The 27,998-nt window shown below is 39.4% G+C and overlaps 2 protein-coding genes across 2 annotated transcripts; one reads left to right on the plus strand and one right to left on the minus strand.

Annotated features, from left to right (window-relative positions):
• Positions 1–11: 11 nt before the first annotated feature.
• Positions 12–5,385, plus strand: LOC110066291 (uncharacterized). Its single transcript, XM_020773507.2, has 6 exons — positions 12–1,298; positions 2,004–2,289; positions 2,901–3,123; positions 3,348–3,564; positions 4,074–4,247; positions 4,612–5,385. The coding sequence occupies exons 1-6, from the start codon at positions 318–320 to the stop codon at positions 4,894–4,896; spliced, it is 2,166 nt and encodes a 721-aa protein (XP_020629166.2). The 5' UTR covers positions 12–317; the 3' UTR covers positions 4,897–5,385.
• On the minus strand, positions 5,378–27,990 carry LOC110066289 (protein SFI1 homolog). The gene is made up of 33 exons (XM_089295097.1): positions 27,621–27,990; positions 25,394–25,463; positions 24,799–24,933; positions 23,533–23,604; positions 23,228–23,338; positions 21,426–21,520; positions 20,826–20,943; positions 20,444–20,546; positions 19,896–20,052; positions 19,197–19,358; positions 18,794–18,864; positions 17,829–17,921; positions 17,497–17,594; positions 17,282–17,398; positions 17,075–17,155; positions 16,664–16,745; positions 16,253–16,345; positions 15,624–15,709; positions 15,226–15,301; positions 14,494–14,589; positions 13,756–13,832; positions 13,172–13,274; positions 12,399–12,495; positions 11,803–11,963; positions 11,350–11,424; positions 10,110–10,184; positions 9,563–9,682; positions 9,384–9,440; positions 9,078–9,283; positions 7,893–8,206; positions 7,144–7,675; positions 6,215–6,329; positions 5,378–6,021 (listed from the first exon to the last, which is right to left on the minus strand). Exons 1-33 carry the CDS (start codon positions 27,874–27,876, stop codon positions 5,902–5,904), a joined length of 4,224 nt encoding a protein of 1,407 aa, XP_089151223.1. The 5' UTR covers positions 27,877–27,990; the 3' UTR covers positions 5,378–5,901.
• Between the last annotated feature and the right edge of the window lie 8 nt (positions 27,991–27,998).

The following is a 27,998-nucleotide window of genomic DNA, read 5'->3' on the forward strand; positions in this document are numbered from 1 at the left end:
GCTCTAAAGAAATTTACATTTCGGTAATGTGCACTTTCGCTCAAGACCATTAGTGAATGGATTGCCTGATCTAGTTGTTCATTCACTTAAAGCTTTCTCTGTTATTCTAGGCGTGTATGACCAGCATTAAGGGGGCTTAACCATCAATCAAGGTGTAACAAAGCCTCGCGAGCGATGCTCGACACTAAGACGACACGATGAATGCTATTGATGCTAATGCAACGGAAATTGACGGATATGAATTTTATCATTTGTTAAGAAGATCTCACGATCGTTGATGATCGTTGGTGTTGTGAGGTAACTTTGATGGCAACAGAATGTCAAAGAGTCGCAAAAGTTTGTCCCCCACAGGCACTGGCTCGCGGCACAGTCGGTCGAATTCCTTTCCCGACAACGTACTAGCCGATAGTTTACAACCGCCGCGAAAAACGAGTCGAGAGAGGCGAAGCTTTGACACCATCTCTGCAAAATCAGGGCCTGATCCACTTCAAGATGGCAAGCTACTTGTTCTAAAAGTCATTGGAAAGGTGAACTTACGTATTGAGAGGAAAGAATATCAAGAATTGATCAGAATAGTGAATCAAATTCCCGGAGATGTACTAGTCCTTATTTTAGACAACTTGTCCATTGAGAGCTTGTACGCTGATATTCCAAGCAGTTTAGCTTCGCTTGAGGCGCTTTACTCAAAGATATTTTATGACCGTCAGGGGCGACTCCCCGATCATGGACTAAGCAGTGACGATTTCGTTCATCACTTGGTCAGGTACTTCGTCGACGTTCTTAAATACAACAACCAAACATTTGCTAGCGCACGTTCGAGAGAACACATAAAAAACATATTTAGCATTTGTACACAAATGGACGATTCCCTTCACCAGCGGCTTGTCCAGAGAGCGGAACAGTTTTCCAAGGCATTGAGTGGATTCTCCGAGCACGCCTTGCTCGAGACTATAACACGATCATCTGCGACTTATTACATGAAAATGCACGAGGCTTTGAAAACGGAATTAGAACGAGCCGTGAGTCATTACAAGCACGCTCTTCAAAAACTCTCCGATGCTCTGTTGAACGTTCCACACAATAGTGCAGAGTTGTCGTCAGCTATTGCAGGACACAGCCAAGCAGATATGGATGACAAAACCACTCAGTACATGAGGAAAATGTCAGGACAATCCATCGAGGACAGACTGTTCTTTAACCAGTCGCTGTTTAATGCAGTGCAGATAAATTCGAGGGACAAACTTCTAGTAACGGATTTAGTTGACAAGTTAGAAGCACGAATAAACCACGACAAAGAGGTAGGCGGTTTTCCGCTGTTAGTCAGACAAAAGGGTCATCCGATGAAAAGCAAATAATATTTAATTTCAAAACAGTTTATCGTTAAGCTATTCTCATGGAACACAGGAACAAAGTACCAGGCTTGATTTTTGACAACACAAATTAGTCTTACGATCAAAATGCAAACTGTCCCTACTGGTCTCCACATTTCCTAAAATTTTGTTTGAAGATTTTTTGTTACATATTGACAAAATTTCCATTAGAGCTAAAAAGCCGCTATCACATTCGTTGAAATCAAGGAAACAAACCAAAAACTGAGGCAAGGCGAGAAATCTTCTAAACATTCAAAGTTCACTTGGAAAATAGAAGAACGCAAGGTGTATTCTGAAAAGCTCTTATATCAATATAACGTCAGAAACAACGGTACGCCATATTGGTTTCAAATAATCCGGGCAAAAGTTATATAAACTGGCCCACGATAAACTCCATTATTTTCTAGGAGCCCTCTTACCAGGCGAAGAAAAATACAGTTTATTTCAAACCAAGTGCTTTTGTAAACCAAGTAGCAAAGTACTCGCACAGTTCGCAAAGTCACAGAGATGTTCTCAACATTAGAAATCAAAACATAAGAGAAGGTGAATTAAATCAAGTGAGCTAAGGTGGAAAGAACGAAGAGAATAAGATCTTCTCATGCAGTTATATTTCAGCATCTCATCTCACTACAGGTCCTTCAACTTCTGAGCCAACTTAGAAAGGAGTTCAACATATCACGTGACGAGCACGTGTTACCGCTGCTGGAGAGATTTCACCACGGGCACCGCCTGGTACTACAGCTCTTGGAGGAGTCGCAGAAGGGCGTGGTCAAAACAGAGGGGAAAATCAAGGTACCCACTATTACTCACACGACTGCGAGTGATCCGGAGTCTGGTGACGTCAGCACCAATGAGGAGGGAGGCGGCGGAAGTGACACTGATGTGTTTGACACTGTCACTCAATTGGATGATGAAACAGGTAATGCTAGTCTTTGTCGATCTCGTCCCCAGTCGAGTGGCAAGGGTTGGCAAACTACTTTGGGGAGTGTAGTGTAATGTATTGTAGTGTACTGTTTTTCATTCTCTTTTTTTGTTCGTATGTGATCCAATTGTACTGTATTATTTTAATTAAAAAAAAGCTTTAGAGAAGAAGCGAAGTTGATTTCTGGAACAAAAAGAGATATTGTAAAAAAGTAAACAGCATTTTTCTTCTCGTATAGACTTTTTGTCAATGTTTCAAAACGGCTTAGATAGGACAGGTGCGAAATTCATCGCAGTAGCACTAAACAAATGATGTCAAGGTCGTTATCGTAAAGAACTGCTAAAAGATCTAGAACTAGCGACGGTAAGTTTCTCTTCGATAACAACTCGAGTTCATGCACTAGAAACATTTGATGGTGAACTGCGAAAGATTTGATAGAGAAACCGAGTACTGAATTAAGAGGGATGGAGCTGGCAAATCAGTTAACCTACAACAGATACGAATCCAAGCTGAAGGATAGCAGCAAAAATTTCATTCTCTCAGTTTTCCCCCCTTTTTGTCTAGACTTTTGATTAGTAACAGTTTTCTTATGGCAAATTCTCTTGCAGAGTTCTCGGCGCTGAGTTCTGTCAGTAGTTCGAGTGACAATGAAAATGCACAGAACGTTGAGTCAGCTCGAGGCAAGAACCCAAGTCCAGATGATTCCACACAAAAACCAACAGATGAAAAGTCTAGCCTTCGCAAACAGGTGGAGGAAAAACAAAAAGAGCTTGAAGCAGCTCAGAAAATGGTCCAAAATTTAACAAAAAGGGAGAAGGATCTTATAGACAGGTAAGATGATCTCACAAATTTGCTAGAAAACACTTCAAAAAAGAACCCTTCGATGTTCATCATACAATCCAACAGCTTGGTAAACGCAAGGCAAAATAGAGGGCTGCAATGATGGCCAATCAAATTTAGGTGCTAACCAAGATAACCAATGACAAGACATGTTACGTGCCTAACACGTTTCTCCCAATGGCCAGTGACGAGGCGTTTAACTTCATATCTTGCAGATTGCAAGACCAGGCACAAAGACAGCTCAAAAAGGGAGGGAAATTCGAGGACCTATCGGCGGGTGATTGCCGTCCGTCCGCTCTAGTGAAGCGCTATGACAACCTGTACACGCAAACAAGGCTGGATGCTATGGATGAGCTCGATGACCTGGAATCTCTTGACAAGCTGGATGACAACGGAGACATTAAAAACAAAATTCTTTTCTCAGTTGTCGTGGTGAGTGCAATTCTACACTTCTTTTAGATACAATGAAGTTCCAGATGGTTACGACAATAAAACACCGGGCAGAAGTATCCCATTTTCCCAGTTTAATTTGAAAACATCTTGTGAAAAAATGCTCATACACTTAGAGAAACTAGTCCCATTTGGACAAGTTTTGTTTGGAGTGAGCGACATTTTCCGCTCGTTGACGTTATAACTCAATCAGTAATAATATTACGAGCACTATGAAACTTGTCGCCATAACGATTTGTCATCTTACTTGGCGATGTCCACACCGTTAACCATGAAGTTATTTTCCTCTCTGTGTTTGATTTTCTACCGTGATAGTATAGGCTCGATTTTTGCCGCTCTCTCGTGCCCGGTCTACGTTCCTCCCCTGGGAGGAACGCGGGCTCCTTTCCTGATCAGCGGCTGGTAATCGAGCCTATGACAGGTGCAAATTACTTGAAAATCAACACTTATTAATATTAATATCATAAACTAATTGCACGTACAACCCACAGGTGGCTTTTCGCACGGTACAACAAGCACTCACAGAAAAACAGCACAAGCTTAAACACCTGCTAGACATCCCGGATGAAGAGAAGAAAGCTGAGCATGCACAGGATATACAAGACCGCCTCAATGACTACTTCCGACAGACAGGCGCACGATTAAAAATCGACAAGATCAAACGGGTAGGTTTTGAAGCTTTTCAGCTTTTCAAGCTGTACACACTGTTGAGCCAGTATTGCATTGAGGAAAAGAAACCTTAAGGTTTTGCAGATCTCAAGTAAGGCAAAACAAGACAAAAATCGAAAACTGTAGAGGGCTAAACCTATCATCTGAAGTCGAAGAGTTATGTCTGAAAACAGTTAGCATATTTGCAATGAAGATACGAATTAATGCGATAAGTCAACGAGCGAGGGCGGACAATTTGGGGGCTATCGCTCCTGGTTCCACAGCTACTTTGACAATGTTATGACGAAATTCATGATCACTAACAGGACAGACGCATGAAACACTGACGTCAATTTGTTAATTTGTTGTTTCCTGTGTCAGGATGTGAGCAAACAACTGTGGAGCACATTGTACGATTTCCCCGAGTTACAAAACTGCACAAAGTTAAAAGAATACATGGATGAATGCGTGCGCTTGTCCTGGATGATGGCAGTCCAGATTCCACCAATGATCATCGAGTATGAAGCTACAGTGTTCTCAGACAAGCTACATGGACGGTTCATGACCTCGGACATGAAATCTCTAGCGATTAAGTACCACGTGTGGCCAGCTTTGATTGACTCACAAGGTAGTCACGTGCTCTATAGGGGGGTTGTGGTCACGTGACTCATACACACATACATAGAACTGCAGAATTCTTCCCGGGAAACTTCCCAATTGACGTGTACGCTTAGCGTGTTTATCTTCAACACATATAGTTCTCGAGAAATAAGCCTGAAAAGAACGAGAAATAAGCCTGAAAAGAACGAGAAATTTACAAAACGAGTGGGAAATAAGACCTGCCCTTGTAGGTGTGGCTGTGGATGCAACCGTCGCGGTGTCTCTTAGGACTTGCGCCTCGCCCAAAAAACGGCATCTATTACCATTAGGGCTCTCTTTAGAATTTCTGAAAAAGCATCGCTGTCACTTTACCATGGAAGTTTCTCCCCTCCTGAACATTCCGTCACGCAATTCGTTATTGAAAGGAAAATTTATAGAACTTAAAAGAGCTAAAAATGTGCTCTAAGCGGCGTGATTAAAAGGACACAGCCCATTACTCTTACCGTGGAAAACATTTGCAAAATAAAGCAGACAATAAAATACATAATTTTAAAACTGCAGTTTGTTTTATTTTTAGTCAGAAAAGCATTACTGGCCTATCTGGAGGAGAACATTCCGGGATTCAATAAATCGCAACTTACAGAGGAATATTAATCCCGAAGGAATCAGCCTGCCTCACTAGTCCAGGCTCGTACATTTTAAGAACAGACGAAATGAACATGAGTCTGGAAAAGGTTCTCCCTGTCCATTCCAGTTACATCTTACGTTGCAATTGTTGAGTGGACACATGTTTCGCATTTTTTCCTAGCTTCCGATATTTTGTTGTGTTAGATGAACTGATAGCAAAGGAAACGGTCCCATTTAACTTGCCTCCACTGTACTCAGAGCATTCATTACTCAACACGTCCTTCGTCAAGCATGACCCATTACCGCTGCGATTTAGCCACATTCTGTGGGTATTTGGTCAGTAGAGCAGACGAAGCTCGTCTTGTGAGTGAACGTCCCTTGATGGTCCAAAATCCACAAAGGGAACACTAGGATTTCACAATCTTGACCTGGAAATGGCCGAGGCTAGGCAGACGAACCCAAACCAGTTTTTTGAATGAGTTCTCTGATGCTCGATGCCACTTCTTCAACAAGAGGTCGAGTCTTTCTTATTCTTTCCGCCATGTTGTGCACTTCCTCGGTCAACTATGAAACGATAGAGATAAAGATAACAAAAGATGTGAGTAGATCAGTTTGCCGACCGAAGATAGGATAGCTCAAGTGAGGTTACTATGAGGTAGCAGTGGATTCTCGGAGAAAAAAAACAGAACAAAGATTATAACAAAAAAACTAAGATTCCGACAAAAAAACAAAAACCAAGCAGTTTTGTTTTTCTTACTTCATGTAAGCACTGTTCAGTTTGTAACAACTCGTCATCCTCATGGTTCGGTCCCAGTCTCTCTACCTGTTCCTGAACCCACACGGACAACTGATCTCGCTGTTTCTTTTTATGACTCAAAAAAAAAAAAAGAAAAAAACATAATAACATTACAACCATGTGAAAGACAGCTGCATTTGGTTTCGCCGTCAGATTAATTTAAGAACAAGGGAAAGAGTGTAAGAGTAATTATTATATTTTCAGTCCAGGGCCCCTCTGGATATCAGCCTCGTCGCTGAATGGGCCACCCTGGCGAAATAAAGTTTAACTTTACCTTTACCTTTAGTGGAAACAAATGCGGGTCAAGCCAACTTTCAAATATCTCGAGCTGTAGTTTTCAGGGGTTTCATTGACATTTTCAGCAGAAAAGCAACTGGTTTTCGCAGGAGGGCAAAACTTTTTGATATGAACTTCTCCATAAGAAAACCTTCCCTCTAAATGGTCAAACCAAGCAGGCGAAATCATCCTCACAGCTGGTCAATTTTCCCGGTACGCGACCCTTGATGAAACCCGTGGGACTGTTTTCAAGATTGGTACCTGCAACACTTGGTACTTGTAACACGTGAAAGACAACTGGAATTGGTTTTACCGTCAGATTAACGTAAAAACAAGAGAAAGAGTGCAAACAAATGTGCGACAAGCCACTGTCAAATGACTCGAGCTGCAGTTTTCAAGACTGACGCCTGCAACACCTTGTATTTAACATTGTAACAGTAAAAGTTTCGGACATTGTTCTCGTTACTCTGCTTTTCGTTAGGTTGATGGCCTTAACCTATTCCATTTTAAGACTCCTGTCTTTCGCCGGCAATGTTTAATATTGGTACTACAGTGACCAGATTTGGACCTCAAGAACACTATAGAAACAAGAAAACGCTAAATGCTGTATTTACCTATATGTAACTTTGATGTCTTGAAATTCTTGTAGGATATTCTTCATAGTTGCAACACGTTCTTGAAGATTTCCTTCGCCTTTCAGTTGACTTAGTAGTTCACTTCTTACAGCCTCTTCTCTCGTATTCGGTTTACATTCCTCATCATCCTGTTCTTCGTCGATTTCTTCCTCCTCGTCTTCTCTCACCACCTCTTCTTCGTCTTCAGAGCCTCTACTCGATAACGAGGTGGCCGAAGAAGGACTGGATGCCAGTCGTTTTTCACTCTCTAGGGAGGTGCGAGGGGTTGATGCGGGATACGGTGAAGTAGAAGCAAGAACCTCCAGTCCCTCAGGCACAGAGGGATGCATTTGGGCTCCCTCAGCACGTGAAGGTAGGGTGAAGGACGAGGGAGGTAATAAAACTACTCTTCGTTCGGGTCCTCGTGCCTGAGCCTTGTTCGTAAGTGATGGAATGGAAGGTTTTTGTACGGGTTTCGATACTGGGTCAGCGAACCCGTGCTGCCTGTCACTGAATGCAGCTTCTGAGGAGTCTGAAAACAATGCATGACTTCTCATTCAGGCAGAGTGGCGAAAGCCTTTTCTTTAAATTCATGATGTTTACAGAAACTATCTTATCACTAGTGGTGATCTCCTAGATAAAAGACGTTCATAAACTACGCCATCTACTCCACCCAAAACATAAAACTACTCAGTTAGCTAACTGTTGCTCAACAAAGTAACGTTATCAGAGTACATTTAGTATCTCACCAACTGTCTCTCGAGCTTGTTTCGATCTCTCTGCACCAGGAAAAGATTCCTCCCCTGAAGACGACGGAAAGACAATCGATTCCTCCCTAGGGTTCCTCTGGTGGGGGTGGATATTGGTCCTCATTTGATAAGACGGTCGGGGTGGCGAGGAACGTGGTTTGGTTTCGTCATCGTCCACTTGGTCCGTGACACGCGTGGATGGCACGCGCGGTGATACATTTGTTGCAATGGATATTTGAGTGAAATCAAAGGACTCCCTCAAGTAGTCGGGTTTTCTTGGTCGCGGACGTTCCTTGAAACCCTCTGGCGCAATTCTAGCAAAAATGGAGGGAGGAAACAGACCATTAGAAAAGGGAGGCACCTGTAACAGAGCACAGAGTGGAGAGTTCTTGCACTTACTCTTTCTGCTACTCGAGGAGGGAGAGCAATGTCACTGGTCTTTACAATTATTTGGAGAAACGCTGAGGAATCCTTCGTGTAGATTTTTCCTCAAATGAATGGGGCCATAAGGACGTGAAGAAGACTACTAACAGCGCGAATGGAAACGGATTACAACAAGTGCAATCTTGAAAATTGGAGCCTTCTGTTTCGAACTCGAATCCAATTGCTTTGAAATTTGAAAATTTTAATTTCTTAAAGAAATCGCATTCAATCCTTTGTCAAGTCCACATAAAACCTTTATTTTAACATGATACTGAAGAGTGAAAGCTTCAAAGCTCGTGGGGTCGTGTATAATACTCAACTACCTAATACGGAACTAAGATCAAAGTATCAATCTAGGGCCTTAAAATATTAGTTCAAGTTCAGTTCTAAAAATATGCGTAATCACTATCTCTATATCAGGATGTGGAGGCAGCTGAACTGTCCAAAAAGAAGTCTTAAAAATATTCCTTCGTAATAAGTAGCCTTTAAATTTCCTTGAAATTTAAATTATCTATTTTATCATTACAATTAACTAAATTTCAGAGTGCTGACCCACGAAAGGCTAATGAGTCTCTCGTTAATCTACCATTGATCTCGGGATCAAAGCTACATTCTGACAATGTTGTTTCTCGTAAACCAAGGGAACGTTTATTCGAGCCTTGGATGCAACATAGTGATACCCCTACCTCTCTAGTTCACAATATTGTAAAAACAACGCGCAAGTTATCAACTTATGGAAAAAGAACTGCATTTCTTTTTTACCTGTGAACTTCCATAGTGTAGGCCGAGGGTTGGATTGAGGGAACAGAGCGCGTTGTTACTGGTAACTTGGCAACTGGCCAATCAGATTTCGGCTCGATCACAGGTCTCGGCCTTGGCTTGCCTCCTCTCTGTCGAACTCGATTTGCCGTAACTCTTCTCCAGTGCATCGCACAGCGATACACGCACTGGTGCACGGAATAAGCAGCCTGTGAACACGTAATCAAGAGAAGGGATGGTGGTCAAGAAGTGTGATGAAAAGTGATGTGGAGAAACTTGAGAAATGACGACTGATACAATCGAGCTAACCTCGAGCTGTCTTTCTTGGGCAAGTCTTGATCTTTCTGAAGCCAGATGAAAGCCAACCTAAAATGTCACCACAAGGGAAACAAACAATAAATTCCAATAGTAAAACCAATCTCGCATATAGCGAAACGTTGGCCAATCAAACATCAAGCCTACGATCTAAAAGTGTTACGTCGTCACACCTTCATCCACTGCGTGACTCCGGTCCGCAAAAGTCTGTTTCGTCGCTCTTCCAAAGCTCTGGCGATTCGAACTTCTTTCCTCTTGCGAGAGATTGCGTACTCCAAGAGACCATAAAACGCCTTTAAACCACACCAAAATAACCGTAGATTAAACGCGGTAGAAAAAAGGACAAGCTCTTTCGTCGCCTAGTGATTACTTTTGGCAAGTCCTACAGGGCAGTATTCATATTTTGGGTCCAATCAAAACCCAAGTTTCCCTACGAGGCAAATGTGGTATAGGCTGATACTAGTTAGATCGGTCGGGCGGCGGGCGGGCGGGCGGGCGAGTACAAATTTACCTTAGTCTCACTAAACCATATGCGCAAGGGATAAGAAATGATCGACAACATGGAACATCATTTCTTGTAAATTTTTAAAATACAAGCGCATAGAACTAACCAATGATACTGAATATGAATCCGTCACCGATGAATCAATAAATACTCCGTGTTATTGAACACTAGCATGGTAAATCTAACTGTTCGTACGTATTACACACACTACTCACCTTTCTTTGTAGGTTCACACTCCAATGCCACAACGCCAGAACTGTCTTTCTCTTTTCTTGAACTACAATGGCGTGCTGAAAATTTACACATTACAAACTTGTGCAACTAAATGAACTGGGCCAAATCTGTTGTAGATACACTGTTGAAATGTTTCAACTTTTTGGTCCGTTTCTTAACATTTCGCTATCCTTTTTCTCACTTTAAGTTTCCGTTGGTTAAAATTTTATTCCAAATGGTGTAGTTGAAGATGTCGTAAGTTTAAGAACCGCACGTATAACTTTATGAAAGACAAAAAAGCAGCAAACATTAATGTACAATGAAACTCAACAAAAGACTGAAACATTCCACAGCAATATTTGGTTTTGCGTCCTGCACAACGGTTGGTTGGTTTCCCTTAACTCTGTGGTAATATCAAAAATTATTTTGAGCGTTCATGCCGTAAAAGAAATGAAGGACTTTCGCTATAGAATCAAGAAAACAGTTATAAAAGTTCAGATGAACTTCAAACAGCTCTGAAAGTAACATCTATAGCTTTCCACGTTTTCTAACACATGCACTCGTTTTACCATAACACCTGACGTGGAAAATATTTCTTTATTAAATATTGTGAAAGAATCGTGAAGGATGCGAATGCAGCCATAACACTACTGGAAAAATGACCTGGAAAAATGACCTGAAAAAATTTCAGGCTCTGAACAGGATTCGAACCCACGACCTTTGCGTTACCGGTGCAATGCTCTACCAACTGAGCTATCAAAGCCACATGGGAGCGGCCTTGTCTGGGTTCGGCCCTATATGTTCAGTGGACGTAATACTCGGCTCAAGTATATAAATTTCATGGTAATAGATGTCCAACAGTAGCAATTAAATAATGAAAGAATGAAGGATGCGAATGCAGCCATACCACTACTGGAAAATTGACCTGAAAAACTTTCAGGCTCTGAACGGGATTCGATTCGTCAGGTCATTTTTCCAGCAGTGTTAACATATAGGGCCGAACCCACACGACCGCTCTCATGTGCATGGCTTTGATAGCTCAGTTGGTAGAGCATTGCACCGGTGACGGAAAGGTCGTGGGTTCGAATCCCGTTCAGAGCCTGAAATTTTTTCAGGTCATTTTTCCAGTAGTGTTATGGCTGCATTCGCATTCTTCATTCTTTCATTATTTAATTGCTACTGTTGGACATCTATTACCATGAAATTAAATATTGTAGTTACAAGATGGTTTAGAGAGATTACCTGTTTCTTCCATTTCTTGAAGAAAGCAGCGGTAATCCTTCGATTATGAATCCACATGCTTTGTCTTTCAAGAATCTGAAAAGGAAAATTACGTCACTTACTCTAATTCAATTCCAAAATTTTTCCTTAATTTTCTGGCACAGCAGCTGGTTCAAGTTTAAACGTAGGTATTTGCCAGCTTCAAACTTTAATTTAAAAACAGTTGTCAAAAAATACAGGTAGCCAAGAAAATCATCAACTCAAATCATAAAATATCATTCGTCTTTTACAGTTTGTATGTAACCCTTCAACTACGGGGACCGGGGATAAAGTACCCGGGAACGGGGACGACCAAGAATATTCACCAAGAGAACTTCCATAACTCAAACTACAAAATGTGTAAGTAACCCTACCACCCGGGAACACGTATGGTCAAAAATGTCGTCCAAGAAAAGTCGCACAAAGGTCGCTTACCTTGATCCTGAAACAAAGGTGAATGTAGCCCTTCCATGCTTGTACCGCTTTTCGTTGCAGTGTCTTATTATGATGATCGCAAGCCTTATTTCTGAGAGTCTTGTCTCGTACCGACTTCAGTTTGAAGGATTTCCAAGCACGGAACGAACGGTGTAATTTACCTTGCAAAGCAAATAACATTGTCAAAAGAGCAACAATAACCATACCTTCCGGTAATTCCAGTTAACCTGCACCTGATTCGTCCTTGTTGACCTGCACCTCTTTAAAACCTCTTTTTTGATTTGTTCTTGTTTATCTGTACCTATTTCGATGTTAGAGCTAGGGGAATTGTTTAAGTTCTTTATCTATTGTTTCGGTTGGCCAATCATAAAGAACACTGTAAACGGTGCAGGTTGCCCCTTGTAATCCTGAGCATTGTTTTCCCAACATTATGCGGTATTTAAGTTCTAATTGCATCCTTTCCACCTCTGGACTCTTAAAACCCCAGTTGGCCATTTCACCAACGCATGGTTCTCATGACAACTGATCAAAAAGGCCTACTTCTTAGAAAACCTCACTTTGCTGCATAAACAGAGTAACCAGCACCTCTTACTAACCTCTCGCGAGTTTCTGTTGTATTTCCTGAATACGTTGCCACTGCTGCCACTTCTTGACGGCATGATGAGTTGAGAATTCTTTCCAACACGAGAAACACTGCAAAGATTTAACAGTCTTTAGGTGTAATAGGATCAAACTGAACCATAGAGGCTTAACGGCCGACGCCTAAGAAATACTCTCCCAAGTTAAGCTCGCAGTTCAGTACAGTAAAAAAAAAATCCACATATAAGAACTTCAAGGTTTTTCAGGTTAGCCATAAAAAGGTCTTACACGTGTATACATGTATGTGGTGCATGTCTATTAGGCACTGATTTGGGCATTTAGGTTTCTAAATAGATTATGCACTAAAAATATTAAAGAGAGAGTTAAGATAAGGTAAAAACCTAGTAGGCTAAACTTAACATTTGGCATTTAAACCCCATTATAGGAAAACATGTCGAGCCTAAATATTGAAACATGTTCTTATTTGAACCACGCATGGATTGGTGCATGTATCGAAGCAGTTTAGTTTTGTTGTAGTCTATTGAACATAAACAACCTGAATTTTAAGAGGATGAATCAGGGGATCCAAAGCAGTATGTATACTGCATGTCCTTGGAATGTAGTCTTCCTTTTAGATACAATAAGACGTTCCTCATACACAAGGAAGGGTCACACTTAGCAGCAAGAACCTTTTCAAAATTATAACCTATTCTTGCAGAATCATCGTGCGGGACATTTCAGGGAGAAACGTAAAACTGTCCTCTTGTCGAAAGCCTGCTGTTTTATTCACCTTGGAAAGTAATGTTTGATTGAACAATGTCTTCGCAACATGCTTATTTCTCCTTTCCTCTTTGTTTGCTTCAGCGTTCCGCTTCCACGTTTCAAAGGTTGACCTGAGAACAAGAGAAGATAGTTCGGGCCTATGTATTCAAGAAAAGTGCTGTAATTCTTACCCAAGGCAGTCAAGGCATCAGTGATTAGTATAAATCTACTAGCATTCTATCATGAATGCCGTTCTGTTATTGGCTACGCTGCTCACTATCTTTTCTGTTGTGGATAGTTAGTAGCAATTGCTTTGGAATGTTAACCGCTTCTTTACGTTTTCAAAGCGTCTGTGTCGTGAAAAGGATGTAGATAAAGTTTTGAACGACTAGTATCGTCAACTATCACGCGATAGAATTCTCGAACTCATAATGTAATTGTTAAATAGAGTATGACAGATAATTATTAGTACTATAATTTTTTCTCGTTTAGAAAGTTGTAGTAAAGTGATATACATAAGTTTAACGATTGGGCTTCCTTTCTAGTGTACGACAACAAAATTTGAAAAGAATTGGAAATTAAGGCGAACAAGAGACAAACTTCAAAAATAACCTCAATCGATCCACATTGTGCGCCTGAAGTCGCTCATCGCTATGCGTTTCAACAACCTTCACATGCTTGTGATGGCCCTGCAAAAAAAGACAGCGAAATATACATTAGCAATGCAACCTAAAGCAGGTTTACTATAAACTGATCTACATTTCCTATTAAGTTACCAGAAGTTACACAAAAGTACGTGGATAGGTTATCGACACTCGCACGAAGTTCTATTTTCTCATGTTTTCCTTTTTCAATTAGAGATAGAGATCAAGTTACAGTCGCGTTACCGATTTAAATATGTACAGGTAATCGTATGAATGTGAGTGCAATTAAGGATTTACACTACGAGTGATATTTGAAAATTCTCTCAAAATTGGACGAGCCTTTAGGTGAGTGCAATGTGAAAGAATTTTCAAAATATCATGAGTTGTGTAAATCCTTAATTGCTCGAGCTTTCAAACGATTACTTATTTGTTATATGAAAATTGCGAACGCGGGCGCTTTAATTTGCACTGCAGTGCAAATTGAGAATTAACGATAAATTAGTTTGCTCTCAGCCAATCACAATGAAGAAATTTTCTCAGTCATATAATAAACGTAGATAACAGTTAATGATCGAGTCGTCAAGAGATAATCACAAGGTTCTTTACATAACTAGCAACTGAGATTACTTCAATTTAAAGATTTGACCTCACTTCTAGCATCTACGCAGTTCAAAAGTATTTATTACCACACCGATTACCGTCTCACCTTCCAAGCACTGATTACAACAGAGAGAAGGTTCCGTTGATAAAGCAGGTCGGCACGTGCCTGTTTCTGCCATTTTAACTGCCTGTGATGAACAAACTGAAACAAAAGCACAACAAACCCAAAATAACAGCGGTCAGTTTGTGCTGTTTCAGGTGTCACAAAACGCGAACGTCTCCGAGCGCTCGCAAAGTATATATATAGTTTATAAAATAACTGACATACTACGCACACGCTCATTGGTCGATAGGTATGTTTAGATGGGAGTATGTAAACACGGTTGTGACGTTTTAGATTCAGGCGTATTTTTGAGAAATATTTTATAAAAGAAATAGAGTACTACTCTCGACACTTAACTCCAGTTTGTGCATCATGAAGTGGCTAAGAGTCTTGTTTCCCACCCACTGGAAGGGATGCTAGTTTCTTGCAGGTTAAGAGCCAGGTTGTCAGGTTGTCCCAACAATTCGCCAATACCAAAAACACAGGATCGAGACGAGTAGAGGAGAACTGTGGATTTCCCGTGTTCCAAAGGGGAGTGAAAAGGATAAAAGAACAAGAACATTTATACAACTGGGTATAGAGAGGCACTGTGACAGTAAAGTGTCTTGCCCAAGAACAACACAATGACCCCAGCCAGATCTCTATGGATCATTAGATACTGACAGTTCAACGCACATAATAGACAAGTTTTTAATCTCCGTAAAGCAAATATTGTGGTTTAAGACCAGGGCTCACCTGCTGCCACGCTGCCCACGTCTTTCTCAAAAGATGAATGTAGTAATGCCTCACCGATGAATGCTGTACTGAGCGACTGGGGCAACACAAGCAAACCATTAAATGTTAACGACCATCTTGTGAAGTTTTTTAAATAATAGGAGTCAAGGGCCGCAGGTGATGTAATACATCAAACACGAAAGACCGTGTTTGACCACATTTTCAAATACAGAGGAGAGAGTTGACAATACGACGCGTTGCGGAGTATTTTTGACGAACTTCGAGGTGTTTGGTAATGTGGTCAAACACTGTCTTTCGTGTTTGATCAATTACGTAAAGATCGCATACGAATTAGCGTCGTATACCAGTAGGTCAGTGAAGTGAACATGGTGACACATCTGTGGTGTATCAAAGTTTACCTTTGTTTCATTTCTCTGTCAAATTCTCTCCACCGTGTTATTCCTATTAGAAGCAATTTTCGATTGCGGTGATCATCAGCCACAGCCTAAGAGTAAAATATTTAATACATCTAGTTTAGAACCATGACTTGTCGCATAAAACCCTAACACAAAGTTTTGTTTTCTCTTTTAAAAGAACAGTACAGTATATTTCTCTTTGCTTAATGACTTCCTCTAGGTTTTGGGTGATACACTAATCGGGCACTGAGAACCCTTGATGTGACAGAACGCAAGGCAAAAAGATAAGGTTGCAACGCAAATTGCAAAATTGTGGAAAATCTCTCAGCGAAGGAAGCGTGTTCAACAAATGTATTCAAGGGCCAAAGCCACAAGGATGTAGTAAAATATCGCAAGAAGCACGAAAAATTATTTCACATGTATACATTTGAGTCAACATCCCAAGCCCGTGACAAAAATTGCGATTCAGGACCACCATATTTAGTTGAGTAAAAGATCGGACTCTCGGAGTGAACGGTTCAGGAAAGGTCACATTTTCGTTGAAGAAGTGTTAGTTGTTAATCAGTCTCAGACAAATATAAACAAAAGCAAACTGTCTCAACTTTGTCTCGAAAAAAAGCTGCATCTTTTACCTCCAACTTTCTTTCGTGCAGTTTACTTCGTGCTCTTTGAAGCCAGAATTGAATAGAACGCCTCTTGATGACTTCATCATTATGAAGAATGGCCTAAAATAAAGCATAGCCCTTTAACGATTAATAACATTATTCTTTTAGCCTGCTGAGTAATACATGTAAGAACTTGGAACGAACTTCCGATTATCGCGTCAAAAGGAAAAGTCAGGTTGCTTACGACAAAACAAAACTTGCCGGCAACTGATAAATCCTAAAACATATACTTATCACAAATCAGTTGTTTTCTTGTTAGTAACTTGCTTTCGTACTTTGCTGATTTTAAGCTCAGTAAGAGGGGAGAAGAAAGAAGGGTTTGATGTTAACAAAATGGAATGAAGGTCAAAGTACAGAGAAAATGAAGGCAATTCTTACCATTCTTTCCATCATTCTGACATCCATCATCAGCTGATATTTTCTCCACCACGAGTAAAACATCTTTGCCAGAAGTGCTTCCCTGCAATTTAAAAATACTATAAGGTAAAATAATCAAATTGTATTATATTTTGGGAAGAGAACATCACGAGGTCCAAACGTCCGTTAGGTCCAAACGTCCGTGACAACCGGAGCCATCTGAAATTGAAATCATGTTTCCCATCTTTTCATTGTGTAGGGCAAACATTTGGTGTTTTTCCAGACTTGATACAAAATTTTCACTTTTTCTCCGACTTGAAAAAATTGCTCCTGCATGCCCTTACTTTCCCATGGCTCTGGAAAAACCTGATTAACATGCAGTAGTCTTAAAGACGAGAAAGTGTAGAATTCTTTTGTTCTGTATTAACTCACCGCCTGAACTTTTCTGCAGCAAGGTTATGTTCTTTCTTGGAGTGGATCAGATCCACAAAAATCATCATTCTACAAAAGTATCTACAAAACACGAGAATGTGTTAGTAACTGTCACCGACACCTTCAATTTCCAAGAGTCTCAAAAATCTTTTTGCTGCTGTTACAATGCCAATCAGACAGGTAGAAAATGTTGACATTAAAACAAACCTGGGCAGAGCTCTTTCACGGAAATGATAATCAGCTTTTCCATACTGCGATTTTCTGAATCTCCTCCACTGGCAGTATCTCACCCAAATTGCAAACAGCTTCCTCTTCAGCTGAAAACTACACATGAACAAGTTATTAACCAAAGGCAAAAGAAAACCCACAAATTGCATCCCAAAAAAATGATTAGAATGTTAGAAACTTCACATTCGTCTTACTTGTGATGTGCTCTTGCTTTCCTGGAAACTGAATGAAGCTTGAGTTCCTCCGAATGCTCACATCGCCTTAACCAAACATTCCACACTCTCTGCAGTTGCTAACAAAACAAATTGCAACTCGTATAGTCACTGCATATTGTCAAATGGCATCATGGGCACCGTGTAATGAATGCAGATGGTATTGGAGTATGGTCAAGAAATGGAATGTACAGTACAGTAATTGTCCTTTCAACATGTTCTTTCACCACTGCACTATTGTCATGAGTATCAAATAATGTTTACACTTCCTGTCATCTTCAGTATCTTTGGTTGTGTTACCATACTCTACTTACAAATCTCTGCCACAGATCTTCAGCCATCCTTAGGCGCATGTTCTTTAGTCTTCTCTGGACAGCTTGTAGATGAAGAGCATTAAAGCAGGTTTTCTGTACAGGACACAAAAAACTCTCTAATATTACGGTTGGAGATTACTGTGGCAGTGAAGGCACTCATACTGGTCAACTTTCAACTGAAAAATTACAGTCAGAAGTCTATAGAAATTGGCCGTGTCTGAAAAATCAGTCTGAGAATAAACGGAAACTTAAATCCACCTGCATTCTCATCTGCACATAATTATATATAATGGCACGAGAAAGATTATAATACACAAAAGATCATTGCAGAGAGGATATTTTAACGTATTCCCGTGTCTGTCTTCACCATCTACAATATATTATTATGAACTCGCAAATTTACCAGCTCCCAGTTTGCTTCAGTTGATAGATCAGTTGGTAACAAAGTATAGCAGAAGTCGAATGTTTCAATCCCGTTCAAGCCTGAATTTTTTTTTCAGGCTTTATTTTTAGCATTTATTGTCAATTTTCACTCGTGAATTTGTGCGGTCGGGAATCCTTATGCGATATAAGGCGAGATTGCTGTCATCATTTTGTTAGCGAACGGGACTTTGGGCGCGACGCCCAACGAGTTTGCCAAGCAGAAAGGTCTCTGATGAGTCCCTTGGCCGGGACGAAACGAGCTGCGTAAGACTAACCACGAACAATGTATTATCACAAGTAACTGTCAACTTTATTGTCAATTTATTTTTAGCAACAACAATAATCTTTCGCATAGAATATTAGTTTTTTGTGTTGTAGTTGTTTTTATCCTCACAGAAAATTACTGAATGCATGGAACACATTGTTTGTTACATAGTTACACTTAAATATAGCACAAATCCTATGTGATATGTGAATTAAACTGAAAGTCTTTCAAAGGACATGATTATAAATTTAACATGCTAACAAAGTTGATGACTAACCAGCAAGTGTTGTGTATAGTGACGGACAGCAATGTCTTCATTTTCATACTCTTCATGTTTCAGAGCAATGTCTTTTAGTAAAATTAGAGAAAGTTAAAGAAAGTTGATTACAGAGAGAAACATTTTACTACGATGCAAATGTCACAATGATAATCATGACCACTTGAAGATGGTCTTTTGATCAATATAATATAGTATATATACTCTATAATATGTATACTCTCAATGGGCGAAATGTTTAATGCATTGCACTCAACATCAAGTAGTCCGGGTTTGAGCATCCATGCTGCGATAACTAATGTTAAGAACACAGCCCTAACTGTCTTATCTCTTTACTCTTATTACCGTTCTGAAAGAGATATTGTTGACTCTTGGTTAAAGATCAAAGTGAGGGCGAGGATACAGTATTTCCAGTTAACAAAAGCTCTCCTTGCAACAGCCACATCCCCTTTGTAACTAATCAAGTCATCAAATTGAGAAAGCTCTACTTGTCTCTGCCATCTTGTTACCCAAATGTCAAATGACCTTTTCAGCAATACAGATGAGAAGTGTCTTCTACCAGCGTCTACATGAACAGAAAGTAGTTTACACAAACATCTTACACAAATTATTAGTATTCAATAGTACACAAATGGGAGTTACATGTAAGAGTACTGAGTGCCATTGCACTTTTAGCCAGATGGCTGTCCAGGCATCCACAGGATAAAATGTTTTATGCTTCACATGTAGCACATTTTGGATGCACAATTTTCAAATCCTTGCTGATAGCCTGATTACCATTTTGTTTGATCATAAACATGATGATTTGACAATAAAACATGATAGACAAGTCGAAAATGGTACTGAGTATTAGGAAGTGTATAGTTTTTTGCTTTAATAATATTTTACAGACCATGAACCTTTGTAAACTTGACATATTTATTTGTCTCTAACAGCATGGTTAAATTTCAAGAAGTGGGGTGAGTCCTGTGATTTGCAATCTTTAGTCTGACAATTTATTGATTTACAGTACACAAAAAGGCAGCTAAAGCTTTAATGTAATGAACAGCACACTTCCTAAAACAATGTTCTCTTGTTGAAGACAACATAGTACAGCACCTACCATGTCGCAGCTGTTTCAGTTTTTTGACTGATCTGTAGTGTTTTAGACCTCTCCACACTCTCAGCAATAATGTTCTGTCATAAAATCTTGAGGCAACTCTGATCTTTTCCTTCTCTTCAGTTTTAACTGAACAAGCAGAAGTCCACACTCTCCAAGTCTATAGATGAGAAACCCAAGGTATTATTGCAGCTATTACTACATCAAAGAGAGAAGATCCACAGCAGGAAGGTAGTAAGGACGAAGAAAGGGGTAGAGAGTGACCCTCAGGAAGAAATACACTTAGATTATAAAATTATGGTTATTACTTTCTCTGTTGTACAATGTTTTATAGTACAGTGCACTTCTGCATGTACATGTATTTTGATAACAAGGTCAGTAAAATGGCTGGAACATTATATAAAAGTAAATGGTTACTATATGTAAGTTATCTGACTTCAACTCCGTTTGATAGAGAGTGTGCAAACTATTAAACTAACATCAGTTGATTGATTAATTGATTGAACTGACATTCAGTGATAGATTACTAGGCTAGCTGTTTTTTTCTCTACCTTGGTCATAAGACTATCTGCCCAGAACTGGAGGGCTACGTGGTCCATCTGTTGTAACTTATGCTTGAATGTTAATTGTGCCAGCCACTGATCCCAAACTCTTCTGCAAAATGTAAAAAGTGCAGTACATCATGGGAGTTGCAAAATAAATTATTGATTCATTCAACATTTACAGTAGATAATGTTGAACATATAAAGAGTTTCCCAAATACTTGATTAATTTTCTAGATTGGTAAATGATGTCTGCCTTTAAGATCCAATATATTGTATGATCAGGTCTCTTAGTATTCAAATTCCCAAGAGGGATAAATATCTTTTTGGGAGGAATTTTTTGACTTATTACATGAAGCATAACATTATACTTCTTGGTAATTAAAAGTACCTTTTAAGCTGATTATCAGCGAAATCCATAGCCAGGTCAGTCTGTTGTCCTTTGTTTCGTCTAGACCGAATGTAGACCTTCCAGGCTGACCAGCATTTCAAAAGTAATGCACGGTGTGCTATAGAGAAAAAGAACAACATCAATGAACAAATAAACTAAATATATTACAATATTTAGAGAGGAAGCCATATCAGCCTTAGCTGGCTATCATGTAGGTCCTCTATCCTGGTCGAATTGGAATGTGGAAACGTTGGTTTCTGTAGAGGGAGGAAATCTGGAAAACCTGGAGAAAAGCCCTTCAGAGCAAGGCAAAAACCAACAACAAATTCATCCCACATATGGTACTGGCCAGAATTGAACCAGGCCACACTGGTGGGAGGCAAGTCCTCTCACCACTATGCCATCTGTGCAAATTTAATTTTATAATAATATCAGTCCCTGATCTATCAAGGAAAGAAAATTTCAGTAAAATGCATTTGATTCAAAAGCTGCAAATTGATGTAAGGAATATTTCCTCTCATAATAGGTAAATTGTTTATTTTGTGCAAAGAATACAGTCAAGTACTGCATGAATTGTAAGTATGCTATAGCAATCCTCACCCAGGTGATGAGCCATCTTGTCTTTTGCCTTTTTTCTTCTACGGTGATTAATGAAGTCCTGCCAAGCTTTCCAGGATTTGTGCCAAAGTCTATATCTAGAAAGTAATATCAAATACATCTGTCAATCAGAATAGTATGTAGTGCTCACTTGCAATCCGTTGGTAAACAAGATTGATAGGGGTGGGAGCAGCAAGCAAATGGTGGAGTTCTACTTCTTACAAATTAATTTGTGGAAATTTGTATACATGTAGGTAATCATACGGTTTTGAGTTCAGTTTGGAATTAGTCTGCAAGAGTGAGTTTTTCAAAAAGCTGAAATTGCATGAGCCACTTTGGCGAGTGCAATTTCAGCTTTTTGAAAAACTCACAAGTGCAAATTAATTCCACATTGAATGAGAAAAACCATATGATTACTTATTAATAATATAAACATGAAAAAATTTGCGTGGAGGAAGTGCCAGAAGACCTTTCTTGAAGCCATTTTTTCTCATTCAAGAAAACTTTTTTCAAAGTTTTTGAAAAAATTTTCCTCATCATTTTATGTAATATCATTGGTTTCGGAAATTTCCTATTGTCTTTCAGCCAATCATAATCCAGAATCATGATGTGTAATTTGCACCGGTGTTACAATTTTTTCCCCGGTGTTACACTTGAACTGCACTGCTCTCAGCCAATCAGAATCGAGTAATTTTTTCATGTATACTATTAGAGTTGAAATTTGATGATTATACTTTAACCTGGTAAAATTTAATGTGGCTAAATATCATTTAAGCTAGGATAAACTCGAGCTAATGCAGCCAGCTAGCGTGCCCATCCAGCTAATATCATTTAGGCAAGTTAAATATGAGCTTATGCAGCCAGCAGTTTCCCTGTCTGGGAGTACGTGACCTGTGGGGCGGCCTTCAGGGGTTTTGCAGGGGTTTATGGTTCATTGCATAATTGTTGTAATATATTCAGCTGATTGTTGCGGATCAGTTGCTCTGCTTTGCTTGCGAATCATTGTGGATTCTTACACCCTCTCCTCCGTCCCGATTTGTTCTTGGTCAGGGTAAGTATTCTTCAGGTAAGTAGTTTCCACTGAATTTCTTTCAGTGTGACAGCGCCAGTTAGCAGACACTCATTGGGTGGTTCCTGCTTTCCAGGGTTGCCATGGATACCTCCTAGCGGCTTATGGCTTTGGCACCCTGCTAACCTTTAAGGCACCAGTTCCCAAGCTCATCTATTTGTGATGAGTTTAATTTCTGTCAACTAATGTGGTGGCCTGATGGTCTGATGGCTGGCCTATTACACTCCAGACTTAGTGGTCCAGGTTTATGAGGCAAGGGTCTCTGTTCTGTGTTCCCTTTCCACCCAGGAATATTATTGCATTCTAGCCTAATGTCAGAGTAATCCAACAAAAATTCTTGGGGTTACACTGTGCCTGCAATCAACTACCACGATCCCACAGAGAATAGCAGGGACACTTCTAGCTGCAAAGGTTTCAAAAAGAGGAGCTTCACGTACATGTAAGGTCTGGCCTGACACCTCTTTTACTTGTGTTTCTATCAGCCAATTTTCAACAAAATTAGAAATGTAAACTATAATGATGGCACAGGCATTTAACTGCATAAAATTAACACACATGATAATAGCAATATGCAAGTAAATGAGCTCACCATGATTCTTACTATAGTTTAGTATATCAAGAACCTTACAAAATGTTTGAGTAGTCACGGCTTAGAATCCTGTCAGGGACTCAGCTTTTTGTGGTCCTACATTCATGATGAGCATTACTGTTAGTAATGGTAACTTTTGGTGCTTACCTGTTGTGATAATCAGCTCTGACATTAAGCTTCCACCCTCTTCTTCCAGACCACCAAATATCCTGCCAAATCTGTAGAGTGCGCTGCGCCAGCTTTCTCTCATAGTGGGTTCTGTCAGTCCAACAGAAACACTTCCAACAATGTATTTTTCAAGATATTCCAAATGGATTTCATTCACTGACAGCTACCCTGAGGTAGTTTCAACAGTCTACAAGATTGTTAGCCACTAGTACTGTCTTAATAAAAGTAATTTCTTGACTTAACAGCAAATCATTTTAAAATGAAATGAATGAATGCACTTGTACCTTGCTGTAACAGGAGCCACTCTTCCAAATGTCTTCCTTTCCCAAATGAATGAATACTTCTTGGTTAAAAACCTGTGCATAGAGCAATTCCGAGAGTAAAGCTACAGTACATATACACATACATGTAAAGGGAGCCTTAAATGACAACTATAAATGAAAGAATAATGTAACTTTCAGCTGCCATAAGGACTGGGACAGAAAAACTCTGAGTCCCAAACAGGGGTGAGCTTCTACAGAGCTACAATTAACCCTTTACCCCCTAAGGTGAATGGTAGTTTTTCCCAAATCGGCAAATAAAGACACTCTGCCTGTGTATAATATACCATTTCAGAAAGCTATTAATCAGCTTAATTAAGAATTGACATCAACAGCTATGAAGGAGGTACCGGTAGACATTTTGAGAGAAATTGCTTTAAAATGGGAAAATGAATGACTTCAAAAATGTGTCAGTCTTCTACTATATTAGGTATACCCCTAAACTATAGCTTATTTAGCAGCTCTTAGTGCATAGCTTGATATGAAACAAGTCCTTCATTCCATTTGCATCCCAAAAAAGGAACTAAAAACTTCTGGGGGTGGTCAACCATGTCTTGGATGGGAGGGGTCAAAATTTTATGACTTCAATGAGCAGATCTTCACAAGACAATTTTCATGGCAAAAATTCATAGATTGAAATCTATCAAATATTAAGTTATGACCTTGTGTGCCAATTTATACTCTTAGGGGGTAAAGGCTTAATGACTGACAAAAGCATTGAGACACTTTGCAGTAAAATTCCATTTTCAAACATCTTGTAAACATTTTGCCTCCCTCCCTTCAAACAAATTACGACAAGTTGATTTTTCTATACACTGATCTTAGACTGCACTGAGACCACAGCAGCTGCAAAACATTAAATTAAGGGACTGGGGGTATCAGAAAATTATTGCTACATGAAAATTCATTTGAAATAGAACAAGGGCTAAATATCACCTGCGTGTCATTTTCTGAAAGTGTCTCAACTATTTTTTGTCACCTATTGTAGGTCTTTCACTATATTCATAATTATGTGACCTCACGTCCTCCATAATGCTACATGTAGAATTATTATTATAGTCTGGTGTTGGCACTTCTGGTGAGCAGTTTGAGATAACTAAGGACAGTACACATAAAAAGGCAATCAAGTTCCAAATTTCAAAAATTTAGACCAAAAACAAAGTTAAACAATACGTCAAATAGTGACTAAGTAATGGAAATAATATTGTAAGGTAGATTTTTAAATGAAACCTTCTTCGAGTTTCTTGGAATCTTGCATCGTTTTTATCAGGAATAGCTGTTTCATGGTGAGATTTCTGCTCATGTTGTGGTAAAGACTTCACATGTCTCTTGTGGGCTGCACCAACATAACCTCCATCTACTCTTCTAAAGAAAGAACAAACATAAACTGCGATCTATAATTTATACTTAAAGGAGCTGTTACATTATTTTAGGCATTTTTGAGGTAAAAATCACTTTCATAGTGAAGGAAGCCTCAAATACACATTTAGATCTCAAAATAAACAAGGACGGTTATGACTGAAGAAGATTAAAACAGATCAAAAATTGGAAACTGGAAAAATTACTTGTAGCCAATTCTTTAAATTAAGATACATATGCTGTCCATGACAGAGTTCCATTAAGGTGAACCAAGCTGAGGTATGCAATAATTATTTGGCTTGCTTAAATAATAATAATGTAAGCAGTATCCTTACTTAACAACAGGAACAATAATTGCCACGCATGCTGAATTTCATGGGCTATACAGTGCATACAATATATGGCACTTTTTCATTGCTAAGTTGTGACTATTAGCTTCATGTGGCTTCTTTGTAATGTAGGTTACCTTGGGATCTTTGATGAGAATTTAACAGCTTTTCTTTCCTCTTCCTTAATATTACTTGACTTAGCATGATCTGCGTAAATAGTAGGTATAAAGCATTAACTTAGACTTGCAGTTAGCTATCCACAAATGCAGAGAGGGTCATATTTGAATAAAAAATCTACACCACAATACGTTCAAGTCCTTTATCAAGCCTCTCCCATTAACCCTTCCCCTGCAGCTTAATACTGATATGTTGGTTACAACTACTAGCACATTCAAAGATACATAAAAAGCAAACTAACAAATAAAGGGGACAGGATTACTGGGAGGATAAAAATACAAACATAACATCTTGGATAGATAGATAGGTAGATAAATCATTTATTAAACTCACAACTTGCAGCTATAAGCTGAATTACTTGTGTTATATACTACATGTTTAAAAAAATTCAAACTATAAAAGTTCCTAACTATACATGTACATAAAAAATTATATAACAATAAAATATATCAAACTAGTCTCTACAATTTGTTTAAACAGAATGCTACATAATTCCTCACATCTATGAAGCTATATCTGTCAATGTTTTGTGAGTCACAGGCATGAGATTCTCATCCTGGGAGTGCGTGGATTTAAAGATCAGCTGAACATATACAAAGTCTACAGATTCTGAAGACGCTTGAAAACTTTCTGAAAGGAGTTTGAAACATTTTCTGTTCCAGTCACAAGATATTTGCCAAACAAAAAGTTAGCACCAGTAACTGTTAGTAGGGTCAAAGTATTAAACTTATGGGCTTGACACTCAAGTTGACAGGTGCAACTTTATATTATTTTGTAGAATAGGCTTGGATACATTCTTCCAACATAATTTCAAGCAGAATAAGCAATTTTGAGGTGAGCATAATGCTGGAAGAATAGGGCATTAATTTGGTAGCATAATTTGAGCAGAATAATGAAAAATGAGTTCCTTTTTTCTGTTCAAGTTATGGACCAAGACAAAGTCCAGGTGCCTTACAGTAACTCACACTCCAGCCATCTTGACCAAAAGAGCTTGGTCAATAAAGGATTTATTATATGGGTTTTGGGAAATTTTTCTTGCAGGACACAGCAAGTAGTCCTGAGCAGGTAAGATAGCACCATCTTGCCTGCTCAGGTAGCCAATCACAGTGCAAGATTTGGTTTATCCTGCCCACTGATTGAGCTAGCCATATACATGTAATAAGAGTGGTATAATGATATAAGGTAAGATGAATTACGATATTATTTAGCTACGCATAATGGATATCAATTAGTTTTAGGGGTAAGGCCTAGGTTCCCTTCCATGTTTGTGAAACTAAATTATACTGTCTGGGCTTTCATTATGTTTTAAGTCACCTGTTGCCTTGATCTCCACACCGGTAACAAACTAGCTACTTTATGGGTGACTTGTATCAACAAAAGGCAATATTACATGTACTTCACTACGGAAAACCAGGTTTATTGTCCATGGGAATTCGCAGAAGTAGCTGTTGAGTATGTACAGCCAAGTGTTACTAATATGCAAGCAAGCAAGACATGTGAGGCAAGCAAACTGGGATTCCCAAGCTAACTAAGCTAACTTACGTGGCTCAAAACAGTTTACAGCAGTTAGATTTTGATGGTCATTATAACCACTCTTTATCGCTTGATGTTACAATCATGGTATCAAAAAACTGCCCAATCTTTGGTGAACACATTGTTATCATTTTCATAACACAATAGGTTATCATAGCAATAGTATGACCTACTAAAAACACCCTTAATTACACCTTTAGGGGCTTATCATTCAAAAACGGCACGGTGAAATTTTTTTATATTTATCAAAACAACCAATCAAAATCTAAGTGCTGGAAACTGTTTTAAGTCTCCTTAAATGTAGTGTTAGTTAACCTAATAGGAGTGTTATCCAGGGTAATCACAACGCAAGCCATGCAAACCAGTTATCCCTACCGACTGTAAGGATAACCACAAGCTAACAAAGGCAATTATTTTGTTGTTGTTGTTTTTTTTTGGGGGGGGGGGGGGGGTGGGAGAGGGGAACTATTTAGGTTAACCAGATTCTATTTAGTCTAACCAGAGTGCTATTTAGGCTAATTGGAATTGGCTTGCATGTTTGTTCACTTGACTCGCTGGCTTGCACTTTGTGTAGACTTTTCAAATTTCCCGCCAAGCACAAGCCAGTCGCAAACATTAAACAACAGCACTTGTTCTGTATTTTGTAGCACATACCTGAATCATTTCCACTTTTCACGCCTTTTCTTCGACTTTGCGGCGCTACACCCTGAGCTCTTACGACCAGATGGGTACTGAGTTCCTCCAGGATGGCTTGCTTGGCCAAGACACGAGTAGACTTGTCATCTTTAGTAGCGAATTCTTTAGCCTTCTGTTTTGCACCAGACACAGACAACTTCTTTGGTTTTGTTGGCGTATTGTAACGCTCATTTCTCATGTGTCTTCTTCTGCCACCTGGGCTGTCTTCTTGCATTTTCAGCTTTAAAAGTTCCAGCCATCCCAACTCATACAACCCGCCATTTTTTCCCGACTGACTACGACGACCACGATGACAAAGCGGCGATTTCCGACAGCAACGAAAACTTCCGAGAACTT

Source organism: Orbicella faveolata, unplaced genomic scaffold (genome assembly GCF_042242905.1).
Source record: "Orbicella faveolata isolate gen_17 unplaced genomic scaffold, um_ofav_v1 contig_1, whole genome shotgun sequence".
Lineage (NCBI taxonomy): Eukaryota > Metazoa > Cnidaria > Anthozoa > Scleractinia > Merulinidae > Orbicella > Orbicella faveolata.

Coding starts and splice junctions, on each gene's coding strand:
- LOC110066291 (XM_020773507.2), top strand. CDS start 318: ATGTCAAAGAGTCGCAAAAGTTTGTCCCCCACAGGCACTGGCTCGCGG. Junction 1,299..2,003: donor GAATAAACCACGACAAAGAG/GTAGGCGGTTTT, acceptor ATCTCACTACAG/GTCCTTCAACTTCTGAGCCA. Junction 4,248..4,611: donor AAATCGACAAGATCAAACGG/GTAGGTTTTGAA, acceptor TTCCTGTGTCAG/GATGTGAGCAAACAACTGTG.
- LOC110066289 (XM_089295097.1), bottom strand. CDS start 27,876: ATGCAAGAAGACAGCCCAGGTGGCAGAAGAAGACACATGAGAAATGAG. Junction 13,275..13,755: donor CACAATGTGGATCGATTGAG/GTTATTTTTGAA, acceptor TCTTGTTCTCAG/GTCAACCTTTGAAACGTGGA. Junction 7,676..7,892: donor ACAAGCTCGAGAGACAGTTG/GTGAGATACTAA, acceptor CATTGTTTTCAG/ACTCCTCAGAAGCTGCATTC.